At 52.6% G+C, this 15,139-nt stretch overlaps 2 protein-coding genes across 3 annotated transcripts; both read left to right on the top strand.

Moving 5' to 3' along the window:
• The first annotated feature begins 335 nt into the window (after positions 1–335).
• Positions 336–1,990, top strand: BORCS6 (BLOC-1 related complex subunit 6). The gene has a single exon (XM_073350494.2). The coding sequence runs from the start codon at positions 470–472 to the stop codon at positions 1,184–1,186; it is 717 nt and encodes a 238-aa protein (XP_073206595.1). The 5' UTR covers positions 336–469; the 3' UTR covers positions 1,187–1,990.
• Positions 1,991–3,695: 1,705 nt separating this feature from the next.
• On the top strand, positions 3,696–14,176 carry ITPA (inosine triphosphatase). Of its 2 annotated transcripts, none has more exons than XM_073350493.2 (8): positions 3,696–3,917; positions 4,518–4,575; positions 4,675–4,739; positions 7,727–7,800; positions 10,440–10,471; positions 11,545–11,660; positions 12,672–12,748; positions 13,656–14,176. In XM_073350493.2, exons 1-8 carry the CDS (start codon positions 3,711–3,713, stop codon positions 13,777–13,779), a joined length of 753 nt encoding a protein of 250 aa, XP_073206594.2. In that variant the 5' UTR covers positions 3,696–3,710; the 3' UTR covers positions 13,780–14,176. The 2 variants fall into 2 exon arrangements, with proteins under 2 accessions (XP_073206594.2, XP_078709593.1); XM_078853467.1 differs by having other exon boundaries at positions 4,675–4,775.
• The last annotated feature ends 963 nt before the right edge of the window (positions 14,177–15,139 follow it).

Below are 15,139 nucleotides of genomic sequence, written 5' to 3'. Positions count from 1 at the left end.
AGCTCATGCTCAAATAAATTGGTTAGTCTCTAAGGTGCCACAAGTCCTCCTTTTCTTTTTGCGAATACAGACTAACACGGCTGTTACTCTGAAACCCTTCACTTCCGTGACCCTTTCCCTCCCCCTCTTCTCCCTCCATCCCTCTTCTGTCTCTTTTTGCTACTTTCTCTTTCCTCATCCTATTCTCTCCCCATCCCATCCCTCTCAATCACATTCACACCCTCTCCTGTCTCGTCTCCTCCCCCTGTCCTGGTGTTGCTCCTTGTGATTTGCTCTCTGCCTCTGGGAGAGCCCAATCAGGGATCCCCCTGCCCGCAGCTCGCTCCTCCTTCTGGGAAAGGTGCACAGAGGAAGCAGGGAAGTGGGCAGACTGGATCGCTGGCTTTCTCCCCAGGCTCCTCCTCCGGTGCCTCTGTCCCCCTCCCGCGCTCTCCCGGCCTGTGCGCGCTGGGAAGCCCCAGGCCGGAGCATGGAGAGGGGCGCAGGCCTGCCGCAGCACATCATGGCCCAGGTGCGCGTCCAAGCCCCGGGGGCCGCGGCCAGCCGGGAGGATCCGTGCCGGGAAGGCTCGCGAAGGCAGCAAGCGGCTGCCGCCGGGGACAGGCTGGCCGGAGGGCGGCTGCTGGACAGCCGCAGCTTGGATGGGATCAGCCAGGCGTACGGGGCCAGCCGGGCGCAGGAGGGGCGCCGCGCCACCATCTCCAGCGCCCTGGAGCTGGAAGGGACGGTCAGCCACGACGGGGACCTCACCCACTTCGTGGCCAACAACCTGCAGCTGAAAATCAAGCTGAGCTCCCGGGGCAGCCTGGAGGAGCCGGAGCCCCCGGGCCAGCCCTTCCCGGGGCTGGGGCGGAGCAAAGCGGCCGACATCCCCCCCATTGACCCCGCGGTGCTGTCGGAGCTGGAGCGCCTGACCCAAGAGGTGGCCCACAAGGTGGACCAGATGATGAGGAGCTTGAACGGCAGCATCCAGAACATGACGGCCCTGAGCGTGGGCTACATCCAGACCTACCGGGACGCCGTGGACAGCTTGGGCGAGTCCGTAGACATGAGTATCAAAGGGATGTACACCCTGATGGCCCGCTGCGAGGAGCTGGACCGCTCCATGCAGCCGGTCCACGCCCTGGCCAAACAGATCCGGGAGATCAAAAGGACCCTGGAGATATTGGAGTCACTGTGCAAGTAGGGCCGGTGGAAAACATTTCGCAGCTGCTTTGTTACTATCGGGGGAGGGGGGCCGCTGTGCTGGTTGCAAACTCCAAAAGGGAACATGTAATGTGTGTGGTTGTGTGTTTCTTTCATGTCTTGTGCTGCCATAAGCCTGTTACACTAAAAGCAGACACTGCTTTGCCGAGGATGTGTCTGAAAGGGGCTAATGTCCCCTGACCAATTACTTGAAAATTTCCCACCCTCCCTGTTCGTTAGAGGGGATGATGCATGCTCAGGATTTCAAAGGACCCTAAGGGAATGATGCTCTCAAATTCAGTAGGAACCCAACTTCAGTGGGAGTTGGGCTGCTTTCAAAATCCCAGCTGGGAAGAATTGTCAGCTGGACAAGGAATAGTGAACTGGATTCCCTCATCTGTGTATTTCACCTTTCCCTGTAAAATAGGAATATTTATACTTAATAAAACCATTCTGCAATTTGCCAAACAACTTAAAATGTGTCCATAGGAAAGAACTTCTGCTATTGAGGCTTCCCGGTGTTATTTTCAAAAGAGCCCAGCATTGCTCTTGCCTTGCTCCCTTTGAAGTCAAGGGGAGGTTTACCTTTCATTTCAATGGGTGAAGAACAAGGCCCACCCTGAGTGGTTTTGAAATTCCCATGCTCTCCATATTCAGCAGCTGAGGAGTTTGCCCTACAAGTGGATGTGCAGGATGCCGGCTCAGAAGCAGATTCTGAATCCTCTCTCAAAACCTCTGATGACTCTCACATTCACTTCCACATTTAGCAGCTTAACCTGTGACCTATATTAAATATGGAAGAAATGACAGCTGTGTACATATGCTCTGTGGACCTTATACCCTTCAACTGGTTAATTTCTTTGTTTTAGTACAGCAGGGCTGCATGTATTTAATATTTGGCATGTGGTATGGAAGTGCTCCTTTCAGTGTATCTGGGGAACAGAAAGAATTAGCTATAGAGCCCCAAGGCCTTCCTCAGTTCCAGAGAGGACCAGGCTATGCTGTATGGGGGGGAACTTAATAAAGACAGGAACTTCCTGCTCTCAGCTGTTTCCTCATCTAGAGGTGTTAAGTGACTCCCCTGGCTCTGAGTCTCTCAGCCCCTTGGTGCACTAAGGCATTTCTCTCCTGGTAAGACCCTACTGGAATGGCACACCTCTGTCTGAGCATTGCTAAAGCCCAGGGGAGTCAGGTCTAAAGAGGAGTGGAAGCGGGAGGGGATCAGAGCCTGAACCCCCACTAGGCCCAGAAGGGATCCCCCCCAGCAGCCCAGGGGCAGCCCGGAAGTGTGGGGGGGATGTGCAGCTGGGCCTAACAGAGTCCCCCTCCCCGTGGGAGCCTGCAAACTGGAGTAGGGCTAGGGTGACCATGTGTCTGATTTTCAACCGGAACACCTGGTTGAAAAAGGACCCTGGCAGCTCTGGTCAGCACCCTCAACCGGGCTATTAAAAGCCTGGTCAGCGGTGCTCCAGGGCTAAGGCAGGCTAGTTCCTACCTGTCCTGGGGCACCACGCTGTGCCCCGGAAGCTGCCAGCAGGTCCGGCTCCTGGGCTGGGGGGCCATGGGGCTCCATGCGGTGCCCCCATTCCAAGCACCGATTCCTCACTCCCAGTGGCCAGTTCCCGGCAAATGGGACCTGGAGGGGGGCAGTGCCTGCAGGCAAGAGCAGCGTGCACCATGGAGCCTCCTGCCCCCGCCTAGGAGCCAGAGCTGCTGGCAGCTTCCCGGGCACAGCGCAGTGCCAGGGCAGGCAGGGAGCCTGCCTTAGCCCTGCTGCGCCGCTGACCGGGAGCCGCCCAAGGTAAGCCTGGGCCCCAGTCTCCTACCTTAGCCCTGAGCCCCCCCAAACCGAAGCCCCCTCCTGCACCCCAAATCCCTCATCCCTGGCCCCACCCCAGAGCCTGCACCCCCACCCCAGAGCCCATACCCCCTCCTGCACCCCAGAGCCCTCACCCCCCTGCACTTCAATCCCCTGCCCCACCCCAGAGCCCCCTCCCGCACCCTGAACCTCTCACCCCCTCCCGCCCCCCAAAACCCTGCCCCAGCCCGGGGAACGTGAGCGAGGGTGGCGGAGAACGAGCCACCGAGGGAGGGGGAACGTAGTGAGCGGGGGGCGGGGCCTCGGGGAAGGGGGCGGGGCCTCGGGGGCGGGGGGCGGGGCGAGGGTGTTGGGTTTGGGCCAATAGAAGGTTGGTAACCCGAAGCAGGGCAGCGGGGCGGTAAAACCCCTGGCGACCCCCCGGCCCCGATGGCGGCGGAGGGTCTGTTCCTGGGGGGCGGGGCTGCGCGGGGGGCCCCGTTACACCCGGGCAACAGCATCGCCCTGCGGGGTCTCCGCAGCCCCCCGCCCCCTCCGGCGGGGCATCGGTTACCGGAGCAACCCGACCCCGCACTTCCGGCCTCCAGGGCCGTAGAGCTCGGGGTGGAGTGGGGCAGACAGGCGCTTCCGGTCCGCTCCAGCGAGTAGCGGCTTGGGAGACCGGAAGTGTTTTGTCCCCGAGCATCCATCGCCTTCGTCAGCGGAAATGCGTACCCGGCTCCTTTCGGGCCCCACGGCGGTCTCTCCTCTCATTGGCCGGTTCCGCGGGGCGGGGCTGGGGGCGTTGCCCTGGGTGCCGGGCGCTGAGACTGTGATGGGCAGGTCAGCGCGCAGGCGCTGTGGCTCTGTTATGGCGGCCGCCGCCGGGAGGAACGTGGTGTTCGTGACCGGCAACGCCAAGAAGCTAGAGGAGGTGGGTGCGGGGGCAGGGAGCCGCGCGGATTGGGCGGAGGGGGCCACCGTACCGGAGTGAGCACGGTGTCCGCCAACTCCCGGAGGAGGGGCGGGGCCGCCTCCCGCGTGCGGTGCTTCCTCCCGCCCCCGCAGCTAGCCCCGCCCCCTGCAGTCACTGCCCGGCCGCTCCGGGTGCCGCCATCGTTAGGCTCCAGAGTTAACGGCCGGGCGGGCCGTGGCTCGGCCTCCCGCGCCCGCAACCGCCGGGACTGTCGCTGCCCTGGGGACGCTCCCGACGCTGAACCTGTCCCCGGACGAGCCCCGTCGGGGGGGCGGGCCCGCTCCCCTGAACCAGAGCCTGGTGGGAGCCTTAGAGCGAGTCCCCCTTCGCCATCCCTGGTCCTGGACAAACACTGCTCCCATCCGGCGCTGCCCAGCGCCCGCCCTGCTGCCAACTTCCTGCCACCCCCCCATAGTGCGTGGGTCTGAGGCAGGTGGCGAGAGCCCCTGTGGCTGCGAGGGATGGGACCAAACTATCCCCCAGTATCTCACACACTGGGTTAAGTGCTGTCTCCCACCCGCAGAGCTTGCTGAACAGCCGCTGTCTTGTTCCCAACAGGTCCTTCAGATCCTCGGGGATGCGTTTCCCTACAGACTGGTCGCAAAAAAAATTGACTGTAAGCTCGTGATTTTGTTTCTCGCTCGTTAAACAGTAACATTTCAGCAGCCATTGGCCAACCTCCCCCCCGCAATAATCCCTCCTGTTGTTGTTGCAGTGCCAGAATACCAAGGGGAGCCAGATGAGATCTCCATTCAGAAATGTCGGGAAGCAGCAAATCAGGTCATGTCCTTTTCCGCTTTTCCCACTTCCACAGGTGTAAGTCAAAAATGAATACAGATTAACAAAGAGTTTAGGCTAAATGGCCCAGCTGTTACCCACCGCATGACAACCCACCCGTTTGGCACAGAGTTGGTGGGGAATTAAATGGCCATGGACTGACTGGTGCCAACAAAAAGGACGTAGAAGATTTGAATATAGCTACAGAGATATTCCAATGGAAGCCCATATGAGAAAGGGTCATAAATGGGGTCTGCCGCGGCAAAGGCCCTTCCCTGGCCTGATCGCACTGATCTCTAGGACTGAGAGTGAGGTCTGCTCAGTTTCTTTGGCAGAACATTCCTACAACTGGCTCTGTCCTAGATTATTAGTATTCTCATCTTCCAATCCGGTAGAGCAGGGACATGGTGAAGGGTAGTGTGTCCATCCACAGATCTCCGGCCTCTCACATCCCTAGAACAGAGGCTGCCACTGTTACTAGGTACAGTAACTCCTCGCTCAACGTTGTAGGTATGTTCCTGAAAATGCTACTTTAAGCGAAACAATGTTAAGTGAATCCAATTTCGCCATAAGAATGAATGTAAATAGGGCGGGTTAGGTTCCAGGGAAAGATATATATATTTACACATACACACATGTACACAGTATAAACTGTTTGTTTAAAACTTATAATACTGTACGTAGCAATGATGATTGTGAAGCTTGGTTGAGGTGGTGAAGTCAGAGGGTGGACGAGGGTGGGATATTTCCCAGGGGATACCTTACTGCTAAATGATGAACAAACACTCCACTGAGCCCTCAAAGGTTAACATGTTGTTGTTAATGCAGCCTCACACTCTACAAGGCAGCATGAATGGAGGGAGGGGAGACAGCATGGCAGACAGAGTCACAGTGTGAGAGAGAGAGGCGCATTGCCCCTTTAAATATGCTGACCCCACTCTAAGTACACTGCCTGTTTAAGTAGATCAGCAAATTGAGACAGCAGCTGCTGCCACTAAGCTCCCTCCTTCCTGATCCCTGTCGTGTGTCCCCCCACTGCTCTGTGGAGATGGGGGGCAGGAGTGGGCAGAGGGGGACACCCTGACATTAGCACCCCTCTCGCCCCCCTCCCCCCCCCGCAGGAAGCAGGAGGCTCCCAGGAGTAGCTCCAAGGCAGAGGGCAGGAGCAGCACGAGGCAGTGGGGGGAGGGACAGCTGAACTGCCCGGCATAGGGTGGCTGCTACACAGGGAACTTAGGGGAGCAGGGAGCTGATGCGGGGGGCTGCTAGTCCACCCAAGGTCCAAGCCCCCACCAGCTAACTGCAACGATCTGCTCTTCCTGCAAGCAGTGGACAAAGCAGGCGGCTGCCAAACAACGTTATAAGGGAGCATTGCACAACTTTAAACGAGCATGTTTCCTAATTGATCAGCAATGTTACAATGAAACAGCGTTAACCGGGACGACGTTAAGTCAGGAGTTGCTGTACCTATTGCGGGCAGGAGCGGCAAAAGCTCCTTAAAAATGTGTGTGTGGGGGGGGCCACTGGCACCACCCATTTCTCCTAGGCTCCACCCTTGCACTGTCCCTTCATCCTGTGCCCCACCCCTTCCTGCCGAGGCCTTGCCCCGCCTCTTTCCCAAGGCCCCGCCCTTGCCCCGCCTCTTCCCACTGAGAACCCAGCCCCTGCTCGCTCCTTTCCACATGTCCTACGGCCAGTAAAAAGTGGGAGGACATTGCCCTCCCTCTTTTAAAAGTGATCGGGCTATGGCTGCATGGACCCGCTGTTCCGGTGCCCCTGATTGCAGGTACAGGGTCAGCGCCTTTGATCCCCTCTTATCATTTGGGTGGCAATGAGGTAGTATTGTGTCCAGTTTTGGGCCCCACACTACAAGAAGGATGTGGAGAAATTGGAGAGAGTCCAGCGACGGGTAACAAAAATGATTAGTTTCAGAGTAACAGTCGTGTTAGTCTGTATTCGCAAAAAGAAAAGGAGGACTTGTGGCACCTTAGAGACTAACCAATTTATTTGAGCATGAGCTTTCGTGAGCTACAGCTCACTTCATCGGATGCATACTGTGGAAACGGCCGTTTCCACAGTACGCATCCGATGAAGTGAGCTGTAGCTCACAAAAATGATTAGGGGTCTGGAACATATGACTTATGAGGAGAGGCTGAGGGAATTGGAATTGTTTAGTCTATGGAAGAGAAGAGTGAGGGGGGATTTGATAGCTGCTTTTAACTACCTGAAAGGTGGATCCAAAGAGGATGGATCTAGACTGTTCTCAGTGATAGCAGATGACAGGACAAGGAGCAATGGTCTCAAGTTGCAGTGGGGGAGATTTAGGTTGGATATTAGGAAAAACTTTTTCACTAGGAGGGTGGTGAAACACTGGAATGCGTTACCTAGGGAGGTGGTGGAATCCCCTTCCTTAGAAGTTTTTAAGGTCAGGCTTGACAAAGCCCTGGATGGGATGATTTGGTGGGGATTGGTCCTGCTCTGGGCAGGGGGCTGGACTAGATGACCTCCAGAGGTCCCTTCCAACTCTGATATTCTATGATTCTATGATTCTCCACCAGCCAGTGGCAGGTTGTCATCCAAAGAGCGCAGGTGCAGATTTCTTTCAGACTCAAGAAGCCAGTTAGGCCTCGGGCTCCAATGAAAGCCAGGACTGTGCAAATGTAGCCCCCTGCATGTTAGGTTCCTCCAGCACTGGCCCCCCAATGAGGGCGATACCCATATGAATGCTTTAGATTAGTTCTCCTCCGACTTCCAAAGGAAAGCTTATTCCCTCTGCCGTGGTAGTTCCGGTTTTAACTGCAGATGCGGAGCACAGGGTTCGTCGCTTGTTCTCTTAGCCTCCGATTTAAGGAGCTTTAATGGATATTGTGTTTTTATGAAGCCTCTAACACCATGTGGAACTGTAATGGATTGTAACCTAAAAGGCCGTTTAGGAGAGGGTGCCTTCCCCTTAGATCTAATATTTCTGTTTTTTTGACTTCCCTCTGCAGATTCAGGGACCTGTTATAGTAGAAGATACTTGTTTGTGTTTCAATGCCTTGGGGGGCCTCCCAGGACCATATATGTAAGTAGGAGTGAATATGCTTGTAGTTCTTTCCTGTACTGCGGTTTGACTGGGGCTATGGGTTTCTGAGATGTGAGTCCTGGGGGCTCTCCAAATCCCACTAGCAGAACTCTCTTTTCTGCTGTTTGCTGTCCGAGCTCCTGCAGCTTCATCCTGAAGAGTGGGGCAATGGGGAAGGGATTTGTACTCACCTGGTCCCTGCTTTGCACTTCATGCGTGGTGCACGGGATGGATTGAACAGCTCAGTGAGCCTGATTTACTCCCAGCTACTGGCCCTGCAAAGGAATCCCTGGAGGCTGATCCATGCACTCCAAACTCAGCACGGGCGTCATTTGGAGGGTTGGGCTCTTAAACTGAAATGATGGTTTAAAGTGATTGGACCAAACTCATCCTTTGTGTAACAACTCTTTACATAATGTGCATGATAATAAAGTTGGGCCATTTCCTGCACAAATCCAGGTTCTCTCACCCCCTCACCCCCCTCCCGAAAACCACACACACAAACTCACTCTCCTGCTGGTAATAGCTCATCCAAAGTGACCATTCTCCCTACAATGTGCATAATTAAGGTGGGCCATTTCCAGCACAAATCCAGGTTTTCTCACATCCCCCCACCCCCATACACACACAAACTCACTCTCCTGCTGGTAATAGCTCATCCAAACTGACCACTCTCCAAGTTTAAATCCAAGTTAAACCAGAACATCTGGGGGGGGGGTAGGAAAAAACAAGAGGAAATAGGCTACCTTGTTAGCCACTCCCAGTCTCTATTTAAGCCTAAATTAATAGTATCCAATTTGCAAATGAATTCCAATTCAGCAGTTTCTCGCTGGAGTCTGGATTTGAAGTTTTTTTGTTTTAAGATAGCGACCTTCATGTCTGTGATTGCGTGACCAGAGAGATTGAAGTGTTCTCCGACTGGTTTATGAATGTTATAATTCTTGACATCTGATTTGTGTCCATCTGCAGTTTCCACGGCATGCATCCGATGAAGTGAGCTGTAGCTCACGAAAGCTCATGCTCAAATAAATTGGTTAGTCTCTAAGGTGCCACAAGTACTCCTTTTCTTTTTACTCTGAAGTCATCAGGGGAGGAATTTTGTCCATTCTGCCACTGCAGTAGAGAAAGAGCTTCAGAGTTTTGTTAATTCAAATCGCTGGATTTATTTTATTATATAATGGGGGACCCTGGAGGCTGCTGTAGTTCAACTGGTAACAAGATTTCTAAATTTAATCGCTCATAACTAAGGCTAAGGTTTAGTCACGGGTATTTTTAGTAAAAATCATGGACAGGTCACAGGCAGTAAACAAAAATTCACGGGCCGTGACCTGTCCCTGACTTTTATTATAAATACCCCTGACTAAATCTTAGCTGCTCTGGGGGGGCCCCGAGGGACTGTTGCTTCAGGGGAGCCCTGGGGGCCAATGGCTGACCCCTGCTCTGGCAGTTGGGGCTGACTGCTGACCCCACCCGCTGCTCTGAGGCCCCCCGGGACCATGGCTCTGGGACAGCCCCCAGAACCGCTGCTGCTCCAGTGGCCAGCCACATTGACTGCTTTTCCGGCGGCCCTGGGGCCGGCTGCTCAGGCAGCCCTGGGGCCAGCCACACCAGCTGCTGCAGCTGTGGAAGTCCTGGAGTTCCCAGAAAGTTACGGAATCCATGACCGAACCACAGCCTTACTCATAACTCCTCTAGCAAAGACCTACTATAGCTCTTGGTACTGCTTTTTAGTTTTGCAATTTCTCCACAATTTGCTCTGCTTGTTCAGGTTACTAGGGCAGAAAACATGGAAGGCGGAATGTGATTATGTACTTCTGTAACTCATCTTCTTTATTTCTTACAACAAAACTGGGCAAATGATCACTCCCCAGATGTGAGTTAATTGGCTTAGTGATTCTGGAAGGAGGAAAAAAAACTTAAGATGAAGGATTTTTTTTTACCATCTCACTGCTCATTTGTGGGAATTACACTTCTGAACACTTGGCCTCTGGAATACTTAGCGCTTTTATAGTTCTCTTTATTTAAAGAGCTCCCAAGTATTTTACAAACTCACCTATGCGAGGTAGGTATTCTTCCCATTGTACAGGGGGGATTGCTACCGCATGGAGAGCTTAAGTGATTTCCCCCAAATGTACAGCAACTCAGGAAAAGAACCCAGGTGTCTTGGGTCTCTGCTTTAACCATTAGACTATGCTTCCTCGCTAAAATATTGAACATACATGCTAGGTGGTACGGCACAACAGACTGGCACGTAATCTGAATAGCAAAAGTACTGGAGTAGAATCTTGGGCTAAAGAGCCACAGGCTCAGTTCTTTAAGAAATAGGCACCAACCCTGCAATGAACTCTATGCAAGTTGACCCCTGGCCCAGGGAGGAGACCCATTGATTTAGTATGACCCACGTGGGTCTGTAACTTGCTGGCTTGGGGTCTAAGTCTGCATTTCATAATGTTTGTTAATATATAGCCCGGAGTAAGGTTTACTAAACAGCGCAAGTTCAACAGGGATTCATGGTGCTAGGAAACCTGTGCAGAGAGAAATCAGACCTAGAATGTTGCGCTGGACATATTTCCATTGTTGATGGCAATGGCAGAAAATAACCCTGCTCCTGACACTTGTGTTCTCTTCTTACGTTTCAGAAAATGGTTTCTAGAGAAGTTAAAACCAGAAGGTATTTCCCTTCGAATTACTGCTCTGAATGGGATTTGCTGTTCAGAATCACATGCTCCTGTGCAACCTAGCAATAATGTGAAATTAATCCCTTTCCTCTCTGGGCTTTCATGGCTCTGCACTTGACTGGTTGCTTTGCCATCTCTGGGACCGCTCACTTCTCCCCATTCCTCACGGTCTCCATGTGTCCCATCATGTTCTGCCCTTAGCCCCTCCCTTTGCTCCATCTCCACCTTATCAGTGAGTAAGATCATCTGCTCTGATGGCTTCAGCAGCCATCTCTGTGCCGATGATTCCCAAATCTACCTCTCCCACTCTCTTCAGAGTCATATCTGTCTTGGTACTGATGACTGCTCTTCCTAATTGCCCTGTAGTTATCAGTTCAGCATGGCAACACAGTAGTACAACCTTCGTGTCACCCCTCTTTCCTTTCCCCTCCTCACATCTAGACTATTACTGAATCCTGTCACTTCTTTTCCAACCTATCCAAAATCCATCCCTCCCCTGTATGTGCCTTCCTGATCTCCTTTTTACTGATCTGATCTTCCTGTCACCCACCTCGTGTCCCTCCAGTACCACCAAATTCCCCTTCTTTGTCTGCTCTTCTGACTACACTCTGGGAGCTCCCTCTCTGCTGCATAATGCTGTCACAAGTATGGACAATGGGAAACAGACTGACCCCAAGTGACAGGAGATGTAACCTTTAGTATCAGATGAATAAAACCATTATCTTAGGCAGTTATGTAGCATGTCATCTAGGCATTGCAAAACATTTCAAAAACATTCATTAAGCCCCCTTGCAAGGATTCTGTGGAAAACTCATGAGTAGAGTCCAGGAATCCTGATCACCAGTCTCCTGAAATACCCGTGAGACACCATTCCCTGCCTAATCCCGGTAATACTCCCTCACCCTTGTGAATGTGGATGCAGTCCGTGGGAGGCCTGCCACGGGGGCACAAAATGTTATCTGTTTGGGGTTCCCCCTCCCCTCGCTCGTCGCAGATTGCCTCTTGTCAGTTGTGCTGTGTGCTGAATGAAACGTGGAGATGATGGAATCCTTCTTCTGTTGCTTAGGTCTGTACAAGCTGTTAGCGGGGTTTGAAGACAAGTCTGCTTATGCTCTTTGCACCTTTGCATTCAGCACTGGAAACCCGGAGGACCCGGTGAAGCTGTTCAAAGGCCAAACTTGTGTAGGTATTCAGATCACTGTGCAAAAGAAGCCTCTGCAGATGGGAGTGAGGGGGCTTGTAACGTGAGTCCGTTAACAGCACTAATTCACATGGGGCTCATCTTGGCCACCTACATCCTTATTTAGTTACCTACATGAATGGCCTGATTTTTCCAGGGTTGCTGAGCCGCTGCAACTCCCAAAGACTTCAGTGGGAGATGTGGATACTCAGCACGTCTGGAGATCGGGCTACTCATCGTGGTGCCGAGGGGCACCTGAGTTTGAAAACGTTGGTTAAAGGTTCTGAATGATCCTCCAAGTTCTCTTGTCTCCACTCCTGAGTCTGGTGGCTCTTCAGCCGTCCAAGCCCTTTAATGCTAGGAGCAGAATGTGTGGCTGCACCGTTTCAATGAGCTGGTAGCGGTGCTCCAAGCCCCATCACTCAGCTGCACATAGTTAACCCTTTCCTCAGATGTCCGTCTTTCCAGACCCTATCATTTTCATTTGGATATGTGGTTGCTCTTCTCCGAACTCCCTCTAATATGGCTACATCTTGCTGGTACTGAGAAGCACAGAAGTGACCGGTCTTCTCCCACCATCCATGCCCAGAGTTTTCTCCAGCCAGCCTTAAATCTTGTTGCAGTTGCTCTCTCCTGCTCCTATGCCTGTTTGCTAGTTTATCCTTCAGACAGTCAGGAATTCTTATTGGGGGCGGAGTCCTGAAGCCTCAACGCCCTGGGATGTGTATGTTGAGCAGGCCTGCCAGGGGAAGGTGGAGAGCAGTGCAGGAGGTCTGTCTGCCTACGGCATGGACGTAAGAAGATGGAGCACTAAACCAAGAAGTCCTAGTTGTTTACCTTGGCCTTGTTTTGCGGGAATGCTAAGCAATCTTGTAGCTTTTGGTGGTTTTACAAAGCAGAGGTCTAAAATGTAAGAGGTTCATTTTTCCACGTGTAATGATCTGGAATGTAAATGTGGCAGAGCAGTGCTGAGAAAGAAACCTCTTATTTTTTCTTCCTCCTCGAATTGGCAGGGTCGCATTGTTGAACCCAGAGGCCCCAGAGACTTTGGCTGGGATCCTTGCTTTCAGCCTGACGGTTATGACCAGACGTAAGTGACTCTTTGCCTTTAATTCTTTACTTAAGAAAATCCAAGAAACCAAAGGTTCTGTTAATGCATCAAGTGGAACCCACTTACAGTGAGCTCTGCCAGAGGGAAGTTGAGATGGGCTTAAAGCAGAATTTTACATCTGAACAGCTTTGACCATGGGGGACGTGGCTCGGAACCTCACAGCTCAGACTGTCTCAAGCCTGTAGGGCAGAAGACCTGAGTGTGCAGCGTGTTTCTAAAGAACTGTTTCCCACCCTAGGACTCCTCACAGACTTTGGAGAGATGCAGGGACGGTTCTGCTCTTGTTTTCTAGTAGCTGCTGCTAGTTAGTGGACTGTTGTAGGAGTCAGATATGTTTTTAATTGACTCTGACTTTAAGTGAGCTGCATCAGCCTGCCTAGAGTAGTGTTGTTAAATAAATGGACAGAGGTGGCCTTGCACTAGGGCACATGACTGCACAAGTCCAGGACAATGGAGACCCAGGCCCAGGGTCTGACTCTCCTTTGGGAACTGAGCTGCACTCAATTCCTTGCCCTCTGAATAAGATGACAAAGGGCTCAGTGAGTTAAGCCTGGCAAGAGAGCCTGCTTGACTCCCAAGTAGAAATTATGTGACAAAAGGTTGGTGCCGAAGTAAAGCCCAGAGTCAACAGAGGGCGCCCTAATCTGCACGTACAAAGCAGGCCAAGGGAACCACTTCTGCAAAGGAATGTAACAGTTACAGAATGCACGGATCTGGTCTGTTACCAGCGGTATCTCTAAGGCCTGGCATTACACTAGCCGGTGAAGGGAGCGGTCTCAGCTTCTCAACAGGCCGCTGGAGCTCAGGAGCACGCAGTTACCAAGTAAACTGTGGTTTAGACTCTTGGTTGGGATTGTGGCCATTCCTGTTTTCTCCTCCTCCCCAGGTATGCTGAGCTGCCCAAGGCAGTGAAGAACTCCATCTCTCATCGCTACAGAGCACTCAAAGAGCTCTCCGGCTACTTCAGTCAGCAGAACAACCCAGCAGAAGCCACCTCCACTCCCAGTTAGGCTTCCGGTGTCTTGGGCTACGTCCACACTGCAATAAATACCCCACGGCACCGAGCCTCGGAGCCCGGCTTGATTGACTCAGGCTCGCGGGGCTTGGGGTGTGGGACTAAAACTTGCAGTGTAGTTGCCTGGGCTCGGGCTGGAGCCTGGCTTTCGCTGGTTTTCGGAGCCTGGGCTCCAGCCAAGTCTGAACATTTCCAGTGCCATTTTTAGCCCTGCAGCCCGAACCCCATGACCCCAAGTCAGCTGACCCAGGCCAGCCGCGAGTCTCTGATTGCAATGAAGATGTGCCCTTGGGGACACCAGACTTTTACAGAGAGTTGTATGTGAGATATGGGGTCCATTTGTGGTTGTCTGTACTGTCTATGTAGAATAAAGCTGCCCACTTTAAAACTGGGATGGTTTTCTGCTTCCTTTTGTTGCTTCTGAGGAGCCTGAAGAAGCCAGTGGGTCTACACTGATTTTTAGGGGCTGAAGTGCACTGGATACAGAGTTTGGTGTTCACGTTATCCCACAGCTTGTCCCAGGCCGGTGGCGTATTTGCAGCTCACCCTGCCTCTTCTGTTCTCCCCTATGCTGTTGCCCTATCAACAGGATTTTTTTGGGTGGTGATGGGAAGATCAGTCAGTGGTCATTGCACAAGATCAGTGGGAAAAATGACGATCATTTCCCCTTTGTGTATTGTAATCCTGATGGCTAAAATGCCTGTGAAAAGTATCTGACAGCTTGTCTAATGACATGAAAGTGTGATGCAAAGGTCACTACCACATCCAGATTAAATTTACAGCGCTAGTTTGCTATGTACTTCCCATCACCACCCTTCCCACCCCCTCCTCTGAGCCTGCTGTGCCCTCGCGCCTCCACCACCTTTGCCTTTATTTCTGTCTTTCCTGAACAGCACGTACCACAGGCGCTGACTTTGTCATTTTCCACGGGGTGCTCGATCCACGCTCCGCCCCAGAGCTGGTCCCACCCCTACTCTGCCTCTTCCTGCCCCCGGTCAGCTTATTCCTGCCATGTTCTGCCCCTCCTCCGAGCACCTCTTGCCACCTCTCACGACTAGTCCACCATGTTTCTGTTATCCCTGTAATATCTGGTTTCCCTTCCTGTGTCAGTAGTTCTAATTCATCCGTTTTGTCACCCAGGCTCCTTGCATTGTGTACAGACATCTTTGTGGTTTCTGCTTTGCTTTGCCCAGATTCCTCACCTGATTAGGAACAATCATTCTACTGCCAGTATCATCTACCTGACTGTTAGTATCATTGGTATTGGCACTACCTTTCCTCTTGATGTCCATTCTCTTCCCCTTTGTTGTTCCTTTCTCCATTGCTGTATCCTCTTTTACTTGATTTTCCTCCCA

The sequence above is a fragment of the Lepidochelys kempii genome, chromosome 6 (assembly GCF_965140285.1).
Source record: "Lepidochelys kempii isolate rLepKem1 chromosome 6, rLepKem1.hap1, whole genome shotgun sequence".
NCBI classification, from domain to species: Eukaryota; Metazoa; Chordata; order Testudines; family Cheloniidae; genus Lepidochelys; species Lepidochelys kempii.
Note: the sequence above shows the minus strand (reverse complement) of the source record. Positions and strands in the feature narration are given on the sequence as shown.